This window comes from Squalius cephalus, assembly GCF_949319135.1.
Source record: "Squalius cephalus genome assembly, chromosome: 2".
NCBI classification, from domain to species: Eukaryota; Metazoa; Chordata; class Actinopteri; order Cypriniformes; family Leuciscidae; genus Squalius; species Squalius cephalus.
In genome coordinates this window covers 48,047,043-48,064,018 of record NC_137123.1, presented here as the reverse complement: position 1 = coordinate 48,064,018, position 16,976 = coordinate 48,047,043, and the positions used below count along the sequence as shown (strand labels likewise).

The window sequence follows — 16,976 nt, the reverse complement described above, 5'->3', positions numbered from 1 at the left end:
AGAGAGAGAGATTGTAAAACCTGTTGGATTCATTTATAAATGTATATATAGTGTGTACTTACTAGCGATGTTCATAAGTTTTCCAAACATGGCTGTGGTGTTTGCTTCAGACTGCAGGAAGAGAAAAACAACAGTCATTCCTCCACAGCAGCAAAATTCATATGTGCATTGTACACAGTCACAAAATAAGAACAAATTTGACATGACTGACATCTACACGCAAAAACAGCTCGATTTATATTTGATACAATACCTTGAAAAATATCAATATTCAATACCATATTTGATACCACTGGGAAAAACTGCCACAATATTAACAGCATAAAATTTTAACAGTAAGTTAATTTACCTTTGATCATAGTCGCAGTTCTTTCAACAACAATTTCTCAGGCCCGATACCTCTGAGTGAGATTTTATAATAATATATTACAATAGTAATTCAAAAACACTGTAAAATGAATATTTTATAATAAGTATATTCTTGTACTTTAACAGTAGTAAAATTATAATATTTATCACTCAATTTCTTCACTTGCAAGAGTTAAACCCTCAAGCTTTTATTTTAGCAGAAAACTGCAGGGAGACCTATAAGTGTTTGTGACAACAGGTTTAACAAATGCTTTTTATTACAAATCTGTTTGAAAGTGTGAAATGCTGTAAAAATCTTTACAAATTTTTTAGAAAATACACAAATGTGTGTGTGTGTGGGGGGGGGGGGGGGGGGACTAGCACAATTGCATTCCCTAATGCCTGTTAAACTTGCAGCACTTGCAGGGATTGAGTTAGCTCCATTCACTGTGAACCACTCTGTCACAGAAAACAGATCACAAGCTGATCGTGTGAGCAAAGTGTATGCTTCACTTTGAAACGCGCAGCGCTAGAGACTATATACTTATTTAAAGAGGTCCTATTATGCTTTCACTTTTTCAACTTTAGTTAGTTTGTAATGTTGCTGTTTGAGCATAAAAAGATCTGCAAGGTTACAAAGCTCAAAGTCCACTCCAAAGGGAGATATTTTATTTAACAGAATCCACTTTTCAAGAACTACAACGAACAGCTTGTTTGGACTACAACACACTTTTTCCGGATCTTATGAAGTCATGTTCCTCATTTAAATAATTCCCGCCCATGGAATATGAATATTAATGCAAAATGCAAAATGCAAAAATCTAACCTTTTATTGAAGTAAAAGAATTGAAAGTAAAAAAAAAAAAAAAAAATCAAATGATGACATAAATGTTTTTCTCCAAAACACATTGGGAACAATTATTTTCCCCCTTTTATCAAATACTTTTTGCAACCTCCTTTTTCCAAGATAACAGCTCTGAGTTTTCTCCTATAATGCCTGATGAGTTTGGAGAACACCTGACAAGAGATCAGAGACCATTCCTCCATACAGAATCTCTCCAGATCCTTCAGATTCCCAGATCCATGTTGGCGCTTCTTCTCTTCAGTTCAGCCCACTCATTTTCTATAGGGTTCAGGTCAGGGACTGGGATGGCCATTGCAGATGCTTGGTTTTGTGCTCAGTGACCCATTTTTTTCTGGCACTTTGGAGAGGTGTTCTCTTCACGGATGAATCCCAGTTTTCACTGTACAGGGCAGATGGCAGACAACGTGTATGGCGTCGTGTGGGTGAGCGGTTTGCTGATGTCACCGTTGAGGATAGAGTGGCCCATGGTGGTGGTGGGGTTAGGGTATGGGCAGTAGGGCTGTGACAATATATCAATGCATCGCGAATCGAGAAATGATTCTGGATCGATTCCAATTTTTCAGAATGCCTCTGAAATGTCTCTTTTCTCTCTCAAATCGATTCTGAGTTTAGTTTTAACAGCAGATGGCACTGCATGCTTTAGAAACAGCTGTAATCTGCTGGCTTCCAATGTACAAACCACTTGAACCTTCTATAAAACAATCATTCATAAAGTTTGAAAAGGTTGAAGTGAATTTCAAGGGTGTTTGCATTATTCTCACATCATAAAAGCATTCTGAGGTGCGAGTACATTCTCAGAATCAGCCGAACGCACGAGCGCTCTTCTTCGTGAGCATTTAAGCGTGCGATTAAAATCTAGCTTAGAGCGCCATCTGCTGTTAAAAACTAAGCTCAGAATCAATTTGCGATGCATTCGTAAAAAATTGGAATTGATCCACGAATCGTGATGCATCGATATATTGTCCCAACTCTAATGGGCAGGCGTATGTTATGGACAACGAACACAGGTGCATTTTATTGATGTAATTTTGAATGCACAGAGATACCGTTACGAGATCCTGAGGCCCATTGTTGTGCCATTCATCCACGACCATCACCTCATGTTGCAGCATGATAATGCACGTCCCCATGTTGCAAGGATCTGTACACAATTCCTGGAAGCTGAAAACATCTCAGTTCTTGCATGGTCAGTATACTCATCGGACATGTCACCCATTGAGCATGTTTGGGATGCTCTGGATCGGCGTATACGACAGCGTGTTCCAGGTCCAGCCAATATCCAGCAACTTCACACAGCCATTGAAGCGGAGTGGACCAACATTCCACAGGCCACAATCAACAACCTTATTAACGCTATGCGAAGGAGATGTGTTGCACTGCGTGAGGCAAATGGTGGTCTCACCAGATACTGACTGGCTTTTGTGATGATGCAACACTGGCCCAAGCATCTTTCACACAGGCCCCAGGCCATTGGGCAGTCCTTGTTGTTGATCCCTGCTCAGCGTTATGGTTTTGTGCCAGTCTGAATTAGCGCACTTAGTGCCTGTTTAAACACATATGGCAATGTGTGCTGTTTCTGTCTTAAACGCATGCGACGCGTATCCATCGACAGAAAACACATCGGCAGGATTCTGTCTGTCTGTTTCACGCCTTGTTTTTTTTTTTTCAACAAACCATATTATAGATGCACCATCAAATCGTGGGTGGAGAACGGCACAGGTTGATATTTACCGAGAACCATTACACCCCTGCTAGGGTCTAGGTAATTAATGGGAAACACTGGTGTTTTTTTGTGTGCATGTTCTAATAATAGATTCACATATGTAGGTGACAGTATCAGGAACAGTTCACACAAAACACAAGTCATCTGAACGGGGGGTGGGGGGGGCACGATCTTGAGACGTTATTTTTAAAAGTTAAACAACTTTTAACTTGAGTATCGTGTTTTTAAAAGCGCAAAAGATGGAAGATGCAAGCACAATGGTCAAATATTTCCTTCTAGCTCGTGTTTACATAGAAAAACAATGGGGGAAAAAAATGCAGTGGAATGAAATAACACATTCTGTGTGAACGGCCCCGTAGTGTTTTTGTGTAACTTACTGTAGGCAGTTTGTGTAAGTCCAGCAGTTCTCGAACCAGCCCTCTCAGCATATTCTGACACTTCCACATTTCGTTCAGTGCTCTGAAAAACAAAAAGACACTCTTTCTTGATATAATTGAACAAATCAGTAAGATGATTGCCGTTAATAGAAGTACTGTGATACTGCCCAAAACTGTCAGATGAGAACCAGAGACTCTCTTGGCAATCTGATAAAGCTTTTGAAAAACAAGAATCAGTCGATTAAGACTCACTTGACTGCGTTAGTGTCCAGACAGGCATAAAGGTAGTACAGACACTTCATCTTCTCTTCAGTCTCCAGACTGTGAGGAACCATGTACTGTGCAAAGATCTTCTCCACCAGCAACCTAATACACAAACACACTTTAAGAATCTGAAGTTTCCATTTTAGACATACTGCACTGTTTTAATGAAAATTTTCCAATGAATCACATGAAATCATTTGTGTGTACATGTGTGTGTGGCTCCTACTTGTCATCTATGCTGTTCTGGTAGTAGATGTGTAAGAGTTTGTCTTTGATCCAGCTGATTTTCAAAGCTGTCTCCTTCCCGGCCTCATGGTGCAGACAGTACTTCTTATACAGTTGAGCCAAACCCATCATTCCTTCTTTACGTACACGCCACTGAATCAAAACATACAAATTTACATTAAAAAACCAGAGGGCTTAAAATTGAGGGATGTGGGGTTCGTGCTTTGCATTTATATTCTAGCAGGATTTGAATTGGGGCTCCACGAAATATCAAAACAAAACTGATACTGCAATGTGGCTGAGTGCAATTGTCAAATCAGCTCATGATACAGTGTTTCTGCATCTCAGTTCAGAGTAAACGAATCAAGCCACCAAGATATAACCAAGCCGCCAAAATTATTAGATAATAATTTAAAAAAATATTATTATACAATTATTAATTACTAGATTTTTTTTTACAGTACAATAGTTTATTTGGCTTAATATTATTTAATAATAATCACAATAAAATATGAATTATTTTATAGTCATAAATGGGTCACATATAGTGGGAATGTACCCTATGAAAGAGATTTTTCAGACACAGTATACCCAAGTGTGAACACTCAAAGTTTTTTCAAGTTTTTCCGAATTGTTTAGTCCTAAAAGGATGGTTGACAAAAGAAAATTCTTCAGAGTAAAAAGTAATTTTTCAGCTTTTTAAAATTAATGTTCTATGCAGATGCACTCCCTAATATAATCACCCCAATCATTCTAGAATGATTCACTCTTTCCAAATATAGCTATTTAAGTGTTCTATTAAAAATGTGTATTTTTTTGTCATATTGCAATGAATATTGCAGAAAAACTAAATATTGCAACATCAGTTTTTTCCAGTATCATGCAGCCCTAACTTGAATTATTTTTTGTGTACTTCAGAGTAACTCTATATCTTTCTCACCCTCTTGTCCAACATCCTCTCTCTGACGAACCCCAACAGTTGATCATTCACCAGGTTCAGGTCTTTCTTCCCTGCATTGATGATGGTCACAATGACATCATGTCTGATTGCCTCCTCCGGGTCATGTGACCTCACCTTCAGAAATTCTGATGTGACAAATAGAACATCACAAGTTACACAAGAGTCAAACGATGCTTAAAATAGAGATATGATGGAAAAACAGCAAAAATCACATTTAACCTGAACACACCTGTAAGATCCTTGGCAAGATCTGGGTGGTTCATCAGGCAGTGGCTGGCAAACTTCACACATTCCAGTCTCACAGGAACATGAATGTCATTGAACCTTTGAGAAAGAGAAAAAAAAGGGAAATCTGAATTCAATTAACACTCAAATTATAAATAATCCAAATCAGTCTTTCAGTCCATTGTTTTAATGGTAGCCTCACCTGCCCAGAAAACACTGCCAGAGTGGGCGATTCTGAGTGGCCAGTTCTGAGTCTTTTGCTCCAAAGAGTTTAGCCAACAGTTTCACCACAGCCAACCTCTCTTCTCCATCATTACTCTATACAAACAACAACAAACAGATTTATTCTTGAACTAAATAGGTTTGCATGCAAGCAAGTGCACAAGTATATGTGCATTTAGTCACCTTCAATTTGAACTCAAGTTGTGGCATCACAGAGACAAGGAGCAGAGGGTCAATTGCAAAGAGCTCCTGAATGAGGTCAAATACATGCTCAGACAGATCACTCACGGAGGACTTTCCCATCACCAACACCTGATTAAAGAACTACAGAGAAAGAGATTTTTAAGTCAATACAACATCTGAAATAGTATTTTGTCTTTTTACAATGGGAATTGAACACATTATAACAATGAACTGGACTAAATTCTGAAAGGACAAAATACAAACAGATGAATGTGTGACTCACTGAGGCGATGCAGGTTTCGATGGTCTGAACCGTTCTCTTCAGAAGAGTCTTGGCCAGGTCATATGCCTGCTTATTCAAGTTCTAAAGCACAGAAAGAGGTCGAATCACACACTATCTGGGACTGAACTTGGAAATAAGATGTAAGAAGTAATTTGCCTACTTTGTGAGCAGGGATGAGGTTGATGAGGATTGTGTCTAGTAGCTCCTGCGTCACTCCATCTCCCTCCATGATGATGGAACTCATCAGGTCCAACATGTGCATCTGCACCTTCTGATTATGGCTGTTACTGAAAGAGAAAAGTCCTGATTAAAAAGAGCCCAGTTGCGTAACAGAAGATATGATTAAACTCACTTAAACTTACTTGATGACAGAAAAGAGGGTTTTGAAGAGCTGGATGAAGATCTCATTACAGTCCTCCAATTCAAAACAGATGTTGTAGGACTTCACCCATGCCAGGTTCTGTGTAGGTCAAAGTTAAAATTTTCAGCTATGACAATCAGACTACATGCTAAATATTAAATGAAAAACAAACTTGTAAATATTGCTGCTATGTTGCTGATAAAAAAAACTGAGCATGAAAATTTTATTTAAAATATTCATACACAAAAAGATATTTGTCAAAATGCAGAATTGAAAAGATAAATAAATGAACTCTGATTGATTGAATGAACAATCTCACCTCTAGCAAGTAAAAATATCTGTTGAACTGAGGGCTTTTAGTGTCCTCTAATCCCTTCAACTGCCGTGTAATGAAGAGAAATATTTCCTAGATGTGGGAAAAAAGTGAAAATTAATGACATTGGTGTGCCTGAGCTATAAAGCTAATCTCAGATAGGTGATGGGATTGTGTGCAGGATAAAAAAAAAAGTCATCTTGACGTGAGGTGCAAGTTTGTGATCAGTTTTAAAGTCATACACGTTTAGTGTGTGTCATAAGCAGGAGTTTAGTTTATCAAGAAATTCATATATGAGATGTTTTTCTTTTCAGGAGTACATTTCATACCTTGAGCTTGTCATGTGAGGTGTATGGGGCCTCCGGAGCGTAGATCCTGAAGATGTCAGCGAGACAGCAGGCCACGAGTAACCGTACATCCTTGTTGGGGTTTCGCAGGAAGAACTCAGAGGCCAAGTGAAGAGCCAGAGCCAAATACTGCTGCTTTTCCTCCTCTGAGTCTTGATCCATGTCCATATATGTCTTGACCACCAGCTATTAGACAAACAGGTGTTTAGACAGGTGTTTAAAATTTCTCTTATACACAAATAAAATCCCAAACCATTTAATAACCATTTTGTAAAATAAATACATTTTCTAAAAGGTAAATTCCTCTAAACTTTAAACACAATTCATCTTCTTTTACACATTGCATATCTTTTTAGCAAAATTTTAAACACTAAAAACCTCAAAAGGCACACTGTATGAGTTTAAAGGGTAACTCTCGCCAAAATGCAACCTAGGGTCTTTTTGTTAATCTACCCGAGGCAAACTTTCGTTTAAAAGCATAATTAGAATGGAAACGCCACTTAAGTTTGACCGTATCTTCATTTTCGGTCAAATTGCCTTTTGAATGGGAGTGCTTGAGGCACTACTATGATAGCATCAAAAATCGCTATTTTTAAAACACAAGGCGGCTCGACACAACATGAAACTTTGCTCGATGTATCACCATGGGCTCTACACATGAACTCGAGCGTTGAGAACATTGTTTGTGTACACAGAGTTTACTAAAAAGAACGATTTTGAACAACTCACTATAGCTGTGTCCGCCGGCATTTTGACAGTCAAAAATAGTCGATCTCCGAATGTGAATGAACTGACTATGAATTTTAGTATTGCTTCTTATATGAGGATCCTTTTTCAAATTCAAGGTCAATATTGATTTTCACTAACGACAAAACAACAAATTATCTGTGAATTTATATGGAACTAAGCTTTAGGAGCTTTCCATCTTTACTTTCCTCCGTGTTACGTTGCATTCGGAGATCGACTATTGGTTGTGCAATACATGCATTAGTCATCTAGGTAGTCCAGAACGCGCTCCCCACCGAGTCTCAAAGGGAAAGCACTGCGTTTTTCGTGAACGTGAAGATGAAGATCTTTGAAGATTAAACAAATAATGTTTTGATCATTACATTAAAAATAACATTTAAATATGATAATATTTGAATTTTGAAGTGCTGAAAAAAATGTGACGTACTTGAAAGCATTTTACTATTCAAACTTCCATGGTTACAGTTAGTGTTACTACATTAAATCCATGGTGAATGTTGCTGATCTGTGGACTTAAAGCCTTTAACTGGTTCATTCATGGCACAATGTTTCTCCTGGTTTCCAGGCCAGCGCTGTTTGATCTAATAGAGATCTACGGTTAATAATGGAAAAATTTGAATTTTTCTCACTAGATCTCACAGTGATGTTAATACCTCTGTGGTGAATTCAAATGCTTTCTTTACTGGATCTTAGCACTGTGTAGTGACAGTGTCGCTTGATCAAGATCGGCTCGCACTGCACTGACATTGGTCCAAACTGAGCGTGAAACACAAAATAATGAGTAGTGCAGTTTTCGTTCCGCTTTCATTACATTTGCCATTTGTAGTTGGTCAACATTGTGGTGGTCGCGCCATCTTTGACTTTGCAGTCCACTTACGAATCACGGTCAAATGGAATTACACCTTCAGTCAACATGATGTGTAGAGCGCAGTTCATGGTTGCATAGCAACGACAGGCGCCCACAAGAGCGCAAGCGCTTTGGAAAGAAGGAGAAAGCGGCACAGCCGCGCCTTCCACGCGTTTTTAGACGCGATATATGAATGGCCCCTCAGATCTACAGGCGATGCGCACATATTTTAATGAAAATATCAAGAGGTATATCGAACATTTTTTATATCGTTACCGACATTGGAGTACCGTCGATAAATACGATACCGTTTTATCGCCCAGCCCTATTTGGATGTTCCGTAAGTTTCGTCTCAAAATAGGCAATACGTCATAAAAACTGACCAATCAGGTTGTGAACATATCTGTGAAGGCTCGGTGATAAAAATGGCAATCTGAACACTAAGCGGACCAGGATTAAATGTTTTTTTTTTTGGTCCGGACCAATCAAACGAAGCGAACCAAACTACAAGTGTGAACACACCCTCAGAGAGCACGTGAGTGCTGAGGGGTTAAAACACTGGCAAGACTTAAAAAGAAATGCAAATTATAAACTTTAGTGAAGATGCGAAACTGCTTCGATTGTGCAAGTGACAATTCCGGTGTCGACTGTGCAGCTTGCTTATAGTGCAGACGCGATGTGGTGATGAATCCTATTGCGCATTTTGAGAGGGAAAGAGAGAGAGAGAGTGCGCGGTGATTCACTCACGATGTTTGTGAAATTACATCTCAGAAAGTTTTCAAATTACTTTGCAAGTTAATTAATAATAAAATATGAAAATTTACCTCACCTTCAGCATAATAATTATTTTACAGGCGCCAGACAGAGATTGAGAAGGTGCAGCTGCATGTCATGCCATCCCTCTCACGATAGGTGCGGACCGCCTATCAAACTTCCCAAATCGATTATCGGCCGATCAGTCGGAGCACCCCTATTATTGACTGATATTTTGATTTATTTTGGGGCTAATAAATATTTTAGGGGGGTCTAAAGACTCTGTAAAATAGGTCTAGAGACAACCCTGGTATTTAGTGGATTGTGTTTAACACATAAATGATTGATTATCAGTTTCACACACACATCGGTATAGACATTCTACAATGATCAAGAAAAAAACAGCACTGATATTGGATCAGGATCACTATCATTATGATTATATTCAGTATTTCGTAGGGCTGCACTATATTGAAAAATTCACCAGATGATTTGAATAGCTCTACTTGTAAAGAATTAATCATTCTAGGATGATATTTTAGGGTAGTGCATCTGCATAGAAAATAATAAATTACAAGCAAATATAAATACAATAGAACAAAGATAAAAATGAAATACGCAGTGTTTTGTTTTTCACGTAAATCTGTATTGTGGACATAATCAAAGAAAAAATAAAACTGCATAGCCTTGACTGTATAAATTAAATATAATTAATATAAATAATTATTTAATACAATTTATCTTTGTTAAAGCAAGAAAAGAGATTTTCTCTTTCTCTTTTGTTGTTTGATTAACATTGGTGACAAACAACTGTGGGTATATCAGGTTGCTGTCACTTTAAGACGAATGCATGGATCCAATATAAATGATACACATATATTTTCTTCCTCAATTGTTTACAACACATACTGAGACGGGCATTTTGAACTAATTTTACGTAGGGCTGTCCCGGGAAACTTGACAACCGCCAAAACACTTTTTTTAAAACACAAAGCTTTGTTTATAAAATAAATTATAGTTAGCAATTAAATGTTACATTTCAGCCATGGAAACATTTGGATTCATGCCGAATGAGAGAGGTACGTGAGCCCATAAATTTAAGCTTTGTATTCGGTTTTGCGATCTGGTCACCCGATTATTCACGGTCGCTTTTAATTGGGTTTGAAAATAAATAGCAGCTAAGAAAACATACAAACTGACCAGTCATTTTTTTTCCCCATACACACAAAAGTTACTCAATATTTATTACCAGTTGCATTACAGGAATAGTCATGCTTTGCTACAGATAGATAAATATGCTAATCAGTAGGAAAATCTAATTTTTTTCATTGAGATAGCCAGTGAGTTTTCGCATGCTTGCACTCTTCCCTGCAGATATCATCTTTCATAAGCAGAGCACTAAACACTTCTAGATCTAGGACCCAGGATAAATTATGTTGCCTACTTTCTACCTCTCTCTGGTGCCTGTGTGTGTGTGAGAGAGAGAGAGAGAGAGAGAGAGTGTGTGCTTGGTGGAGTGGGGGAAGGGCAGCCAGTGCTGAGTTGAGCTTCAGACTCAAAACAGCACAGTGGCAAAACCAGGAAGCCCAGCAGTCACTTCAAAACACAAACTCTCCCCAACAATCACAATTTGTACCATTTTTGCACATTTATTAAGAGAATATTATGCAAAGTTAGAGTAAAAGAATCTCAGGAAATGTATATGAGATGATTTCTTCTTTAGTTAGATCTCCAAGGACATGTGTGAGAGAGAAAAAGGCTTACACTCAACTTTAATATTATTTAACTACATGTACTCACTATAGAGCTATGGTTAGGGTTAGTTACTTGTAATTATGCATAATTAACTGTCATTACTATAGTAAATACATGTAGTAACGTACAACTACGTGTGGATTTGTCTTTCTGCTTCATGAAGCTGTGTTTTTGATTTGGCAAATGTGTGTGTGTCGGGGGGGAGGGGTTAAATGGTTCCCATTTATTTCCCCTGTCAGTGAATTTTGAGGAGCTGACCTATTTCATGTTTACAATGAACAGGAAAACCTCTATGAGGGTACAGTGTTAATTTCCACAAAATCTTTGTTGGTAGAGTGGAGAGCTTGAAGAGTATAGTTAATGGCCTAAATCAAACTGATGGGTTGAAAATGTATAGATAAACCAACCATTCGCACTGCCATAATGGTTATGTAATAATACAACACATTAAGAGACAATAACACAAGTTGAAATGTAGGATTGAAAAGCATTTTAGAGACAGTCTCTACAAGAGGAGGCTCTGTTGCACTTGAATTGAATTGAAATGAATTTAACACTTAAATCTAATGCACACAATCTCTTTCCAGAATTTAAGGATGAGGAAGCACAACAATGTTATAACACTGCATTACATTTTAATTTCTAATTCAAACTAATGCAGGAAAACTCACACAGACATTTCTGTTTGAACGAAATGTTTGATTAATCTTTGTTAATGTTTGAACGAAACAACAACAGCGTCCCGCTAAACATTACGCAGTTGTCCACATCTGTCGCCATGGTTACAATGGCAGTACTAGCGGAAACAAGGGATAACGCGGATATTACGTCATTGACAGGCGACAAGCGACGGGCACTGTTTAAAATTGTGAATTTCTCTGAATTTACAAATTCTTGGAAACATTTAAGACAATGTACATAATTGAAAGAAATCTATAACATTGTGCAAGTGTTTTTTGGATATTGTGATAAATTCTTACATATTGTACCTTTAATTTAAAAAATTTAAAGACCCCCTGTGGTTAAAATCAAGTTTTTAATGTTGTTTAAACGTCTATATAAAATTTAAAGCACACAGATTATCAGATCAAATTAGTAATTTAAAAACTTTCTGTGAGATATAATTTCACAAAGAGCGAGAGTGATTCAGCACTACCAAGTCTTCTCTCTCTTTCACAATGCACACATGGCTTCACATCGCCAGAGTCTGTACAAGGAAGCTGCATGCTGCGATACAAGACTTTCGCTCGTGTTTCGGGACAGAATTGTCACCTGCCCAATCGGGCCAGTGTTGCATTGTTACTAAAATTTATCATATGCGGGACTCGTCAATTAAAACATTCAACCAGGGCCTGAATTTCATTTTGGAAAATGGGGAGGAAATCCCCCCTTAGGTGAATCTTATGGGGGGGAATTTTTTATTTGAGGGGGGAGTTTAGACATTTTTTTTTTTTAATTACATCTCGCCTTGAAATGTATGCTCACTCATTGCATTTTTATAATGGGTTAATTTTGTTCTTAAGAATTTACACAACACAAGGAAGCTTGATTTCAATCTTTGAATTAAATTGAAAAAAGTAGCACAAATAAATGCAATAGAATAAAGATACCAATAAAGAGAAATAAAGAGAAAAGTTTTTGCTTAGGTCTAACACTAGTATTCAGAAATACTACAGAGACTGAATAAAGTAATCAAATGTAAAATAACACTGGGTAGTATTTTAGTCCTGACTATATTAAATACATAGGCTATTAATCCTGATTCCTTAAAATGAAAGCTATGTTTTGTTGTTTTGACAACCAAATTAATGACAGACACATATGGCTGCTGTCCCTTTAAGAGCTAGTGCACGGATCCGGTTTTCATTATACGGTCACGTGCGATTTATGCTTATTTAAGACATAACCGACTGTGTTTAGAGGATACTCACCAAGACCGAAAATTTACATGATTTTCGCATTATTTTGACTGTTAAAGCGATATAATCCACGAAAAACAACTTTTGTTACCCGCGAGCTGTTTGTGAGGTGGATTTACTATATGTATGTGTGCAGAGAAAAAAAAAACATCTCTCAGACAGCGCGCAAGTACCGAAAAGTTTAAAATCGCGTGAATGTTTAAACTGGTAAGACTTAAAAAAGACGTGCAAATGGTAGACTTTAGTTACTCCTGATGCAATGCTGGCCCGATTATGCAAGTGACAATTCCGTCTATCCCGACGCCCGAAACGCGAGTGTGTATTATCGCCGCCTGCAGCGCGCTTAACGATTGCCTTGTGCAACCCATTTAGAGAAACGAGAGATAGAAGACGCAGCTCCGCTGAATCACTCACACTGTTTGTGAAATTGCGTCTCGCAGACAGTTTTAAAATTACTGATTTGATTTTATAATCTGTGTGGATTAATTTACCAATACAACCTACATGCTAAAGTGAATCAATGTTTGCGGGAATTTCCCGCATTATAAGTGGGAGACCTGCGGGAATGATTAAAATTATGCGCAATACCCGCGCCGAAATTCAAGCCCTGCATTCAACAATTTTAAAGCATTCAATAGTACTCACTCTCTGAGAGACGATTTTCTGCACGCTCATACCCAGAGCACGCACGCATAAAGCTGCCTCTCAAACTGCTCATGAGTACCAAACTGAGTGCTTTTTCGCAGCTTATTGTGCTTAAATGGTCAGAGATGCAAAAAAATGTGTCAAAATGCCCGTCATGGAGTGTATTCACATAAACACAGTCAGTGATGTCTTAAGTGAAGGTAAAAAAAAACCAGTGGAGAAAGACACAGCATGTGTATCAATATACTGGATCCATGTATTAGCTCTTAAAGTGACAGCAGCCTAATATACCTGTGATACGAACATAGCTAATATACTCATAATGTTAATCAAAGAACAAAAGATAGAATTAATCTGCATTTAATTTATACAATGAAACATTCAATTTATTCAATTTCTACAGTATTCCCATACCTGGAAACTGTTAGACCTACCTAAAAACCTTAAAGCACTCTTTATTACATTTGTATTCTTATTTTATTGTATTATTATAAATAAAATGACCCTATTGTAAAAACATATGCATAGAGAGAGCATACATTTAGGTGAGATAACCCAGCCTGATCTCATGAAATGCATTGTAAACATCTGAATTCAAAAAACGTCAGTGAAAACATCAAATGATCATGCAATGCGATAAAATATTTTCTCTTCCCCTGCAAACTATACCATAAAAAAGTGAATATTTAACTTCTAATTGAAAACAAAACGAGCTCTTGAAGCTCCACCCTCTGTGCTGGGAGCAGCAGCTCATTTGCATTTAGAGGGACAGACATAAAAACTGTGCGTTTTCGCTCACCCTCAAAAAGTGACAACTTTAACATGCTATATGAAAATTCTGTGGGGTATTTTGAGCTAAAACTTCACATACACACTCTGAGGACATCAGAGACTTATTTTACATCTTGTGAAAAGCGCATTATACCACCCCTTTAATTGTTCCAGCAACTAGATCCCCATCCGAAAGAGCTTTTAACAGAGCATCTCTTAAACCAGAAACCATTTGATAGGCTTGTGTGCTTAGCTAAAAACTTGTGAAACACTTGAATAATTTAGCCCAGTTGCAGAGTGTAAAATGTAATGTGTCAGAATGCACTTTTTTTTTCATATTGTTACATTTAAATATTAATTTAATATTTTTTTAACTGTGTTTTTGCACTTGAAACATTTTGAATGTGCTTAGAAACAATAGCTGGTCTATCCAAATCCTGTTTTTATTTTGGATATATAAATAAATTACTATATAAAGTTATAGTCCAAAGTTAACTATCTCAGCTGCTGCATCATACTGGTACTGCCCATATGTCAAAAAATAGTTAACTCAATCAACTCTATCAACATCTTCACTCAACAATAAACATCTGACTTGAGCAGGATGTTTCTAAACAGCAAGTTTTTATTTAGTTTTGTCAAAGGAAAAATGGATTTGCTTTCGCAGCACAGAAAACAGCATCTTCACAACATGTCTAGTCGACAACGCAAACCAAACTCGTCCAGGCTGAAATTACTGACGACTCGTTTCAGGCAGTTCACATTCAGTTCTTTCTTTTGCAAGACCGTAACTTCAATGGTTGTGCACTTTAATATTTGAAACTAGGCAGACCTTTTACATTCACAAACAGCTACATTACAAACTACATGAAAGGTAATATCTAAAAATGCATAATGAGCATGTTAAGACATACTTTTATTGAACCAGCTTCAACTGCATTCAATTTGAGTGCAAAAAAACTGATTACATTCATTTTAGCCTGTGTAAAATTAATAATATGTGCAGTGTGTTATTACAGATAAAATCTGCTAAATTTAAAAGTTCTTTAAAAAAAACTGGCTCCATTTCTTAATCTTTGTGGCTGCTTTCTATTGGTCTCTGTGGCTAAACTGCACTGTGTTTTAGGGGTTGTAATTAAAATGCTCTCAAACCCAAATCCTTGGGGATCTTATTTGGTTAAACTTGTTGGTCCAATAGGCTATGTATTATGCAATGATAATGGCAGCATGACATTAGTTGCTTAATTGCCCAAATCTAAAGTGCCCACCTCCATGTCTTAAATAACATTCACTAGATACAGCATGACTCCCTTTTCAATCCAACTATTTTTTCACAGTTTTATCATCTGTCAAGCAAGAAAGTCTCCAAGGTGCAAGTCTGATCAAAATAAGTTACCAATCCTCTATAGCTCAAACTCAAAGCCGTTATGGGCAATAGGAATATAATGGTTGCATATTGCAAACATTGTTAGAGCACTAACATCGGTACACTTACATTCACCCTTTATGAATCAAAAGCATCTAACTAGAACTAAACTAGGCTCACATCTGTATGTTTCAGCCAGGAAATCATGTGGCAATTTCATCAATACAGTATAGACATGGTAATCCAATCTTCTCAATTATTCCAAGTCTTCTTCGGTAGGGGACATTAAAAACTTTATATACTTAACAGCTCAATAGTATGTGCAACTGTTTTCCAATAAAGCATTTAATATGCTTTTAATTACATATAATATAAAATGAACTAATTGTATTCATTCCAGTGATTTGATTGCATTTGTCAACACTTTGGCTCTTACCTTGAGTCGTTTGACGACTTCATCGTTGCTGATCTTATCAGTGATCTCTTTGACACCCAGTGGGTAGGTGATCTTTCCGTCCCCCGCTGGTCGTTGCTGCTGAGGCTGTTGCGGGAACTCCATCATCCTTCTCCAGACAGACAGACGGTCCTCTACTGGCCTCTATAGGCAACAACACTAAAGTTCAGCACACAAACCCACCACACCACTACAAAAACACTAAAATACACCTTATGCAAGTCACCCTCCTGCACGCTGGTCGTGTAGTTAAGCCCCCTAAAACCGTGGAATGACACGGAAACCTTACAGACGACAGTTTGCGGGAAAATTCTGAATAAAATCACGAAGCTAATGAAGCTAATAGCAACACTAGCCTGAGAGCTAACGAGACCCGCTCCGCAACCGCGCTTTTACTCTAAAACGCATTACTATCTAGGCATTTAAAGCTCTCCTGATAAGAGTCTCCACATGTTATGCACGTTCAGACATAACCACACTACTCGGATAGTACGGTATCGTATAAAAGCACCTCAGAGAGTAAAAGAGCTCTTGGAGCGGCTAATGGCCTAGCCGTCAGCTCCAGGCCTCAAACTATTCAACAAACATCCAGCCAACACTCGCATTTACCTATTACAATCACAACCCGCCGGTTCCTGCTACCCCAAAAGCATTTATCCCATATCTCTCACTCGACACTACTCCACTGCGGCCGTTATCCCAACTTTAGACGGTAGGAAATCTGAATTGTTTACTTGTTTTCTCTGTATAAGTTCACTCAGCGAGGCAAACAGCGACCACCAACTTCATCATGCCACACAAACTGTGTGAATTAAACTCCCTCGAGCGACCCCAGCCGCCTCACAACCGCTTTCAAACAATTCCCCGGTCATTACCTCACAGACAAGTCGTTGTTTTAATTCATGAGTCGGGTTCGGGTTTGGGTGTTTTTTTTAGTTTCGGGCACAAAGCTCCGTCTTTTTCATTCAGGGCTGTGTGAACGTCCTCGCGTGGAAAGTGGAGGCGCAGCGACCCCGTTGGCT

At 37.9% G+C, this 16,976-nt stretch overlaps 1 protein-coding gene across 4 annotated transcripts in view; it reads right to left on the bottom strand.

Annotated features, from left to right (window-relative positions):
• pds5a (PDS5 cohesin associated factor A) overlaps positions 1 to 16,976 on the bottom strand; it is a 26,971-nt gene extending 9,995 nt beyond the window's left edge. For 2 of the 4 annotated variants that reach the window (XM_079864155.1, XM_079864153.1), the window contains exons 1-15: positions 16,830 to 16,976; positions 15,937 to 16,098; positions 6,680 to 6,883; positions 6,357 to 6,443; positions 6,039 to 6,136; positions 5,837 to 5,963; positions 5,677 to 5,757; positions 5,394 to 5,534; positions 5,191 to 5,306; positions 4,993 to 5,087; positions 4,743 to 4,888; positions 3,804 to 3,955; positions 3,566 to 3,679; positions 3,314 to 3,395; positions 63 to 111 (exon numbers count right to left, since the gene is read on the bottom strand). In XM_079864155.1, coding sequence (XP_079720281.1) covers positions 63 to 111; positions 3,314 to 3,395; positions 3,566 to 3,679; positions 3,804 to 3,955; positions 4,743 to 4,888; positions 4,993 to 5,087; positions 5,191 to 5,306; positions 5,394 to 5,534; positions 5,677 to 5,757; positions 5,837 to 5,963; positions 6,039 to 6,136; positions 6,357 to 6,443; positions 6,680 to 6,883; positions 15,937 to 16,062 — 1,618 coding nt within the window. In that variant the 5' untranslated portion in view covers positions 16,063 to 16,098; positions 16,830 to 16,976. Of the gene's footprint in view, positions 1 to 62; positions 112 to 3,313; positions 3,396 to 3,565; positions 3,680 to 3,803; positions 3,956 to 4,742; positions 4,889 to 4,992; positions 5,088 to 5,190; positions 5,307 to 5,393; positions 5,535 to 5,676; positions 5,758 to 5,836; positions 5,964 to 6,038; positions 6,137 to 6,356; positions 6,444 to 6,679; positions 6,884 to 15,936; positions 16,099 to 16,688 lie in introns of all 4 variants that reach the window. The other 2 variants (XM_079864156.1, XM_079864154.1) reach the window with 2 other exon arrangements.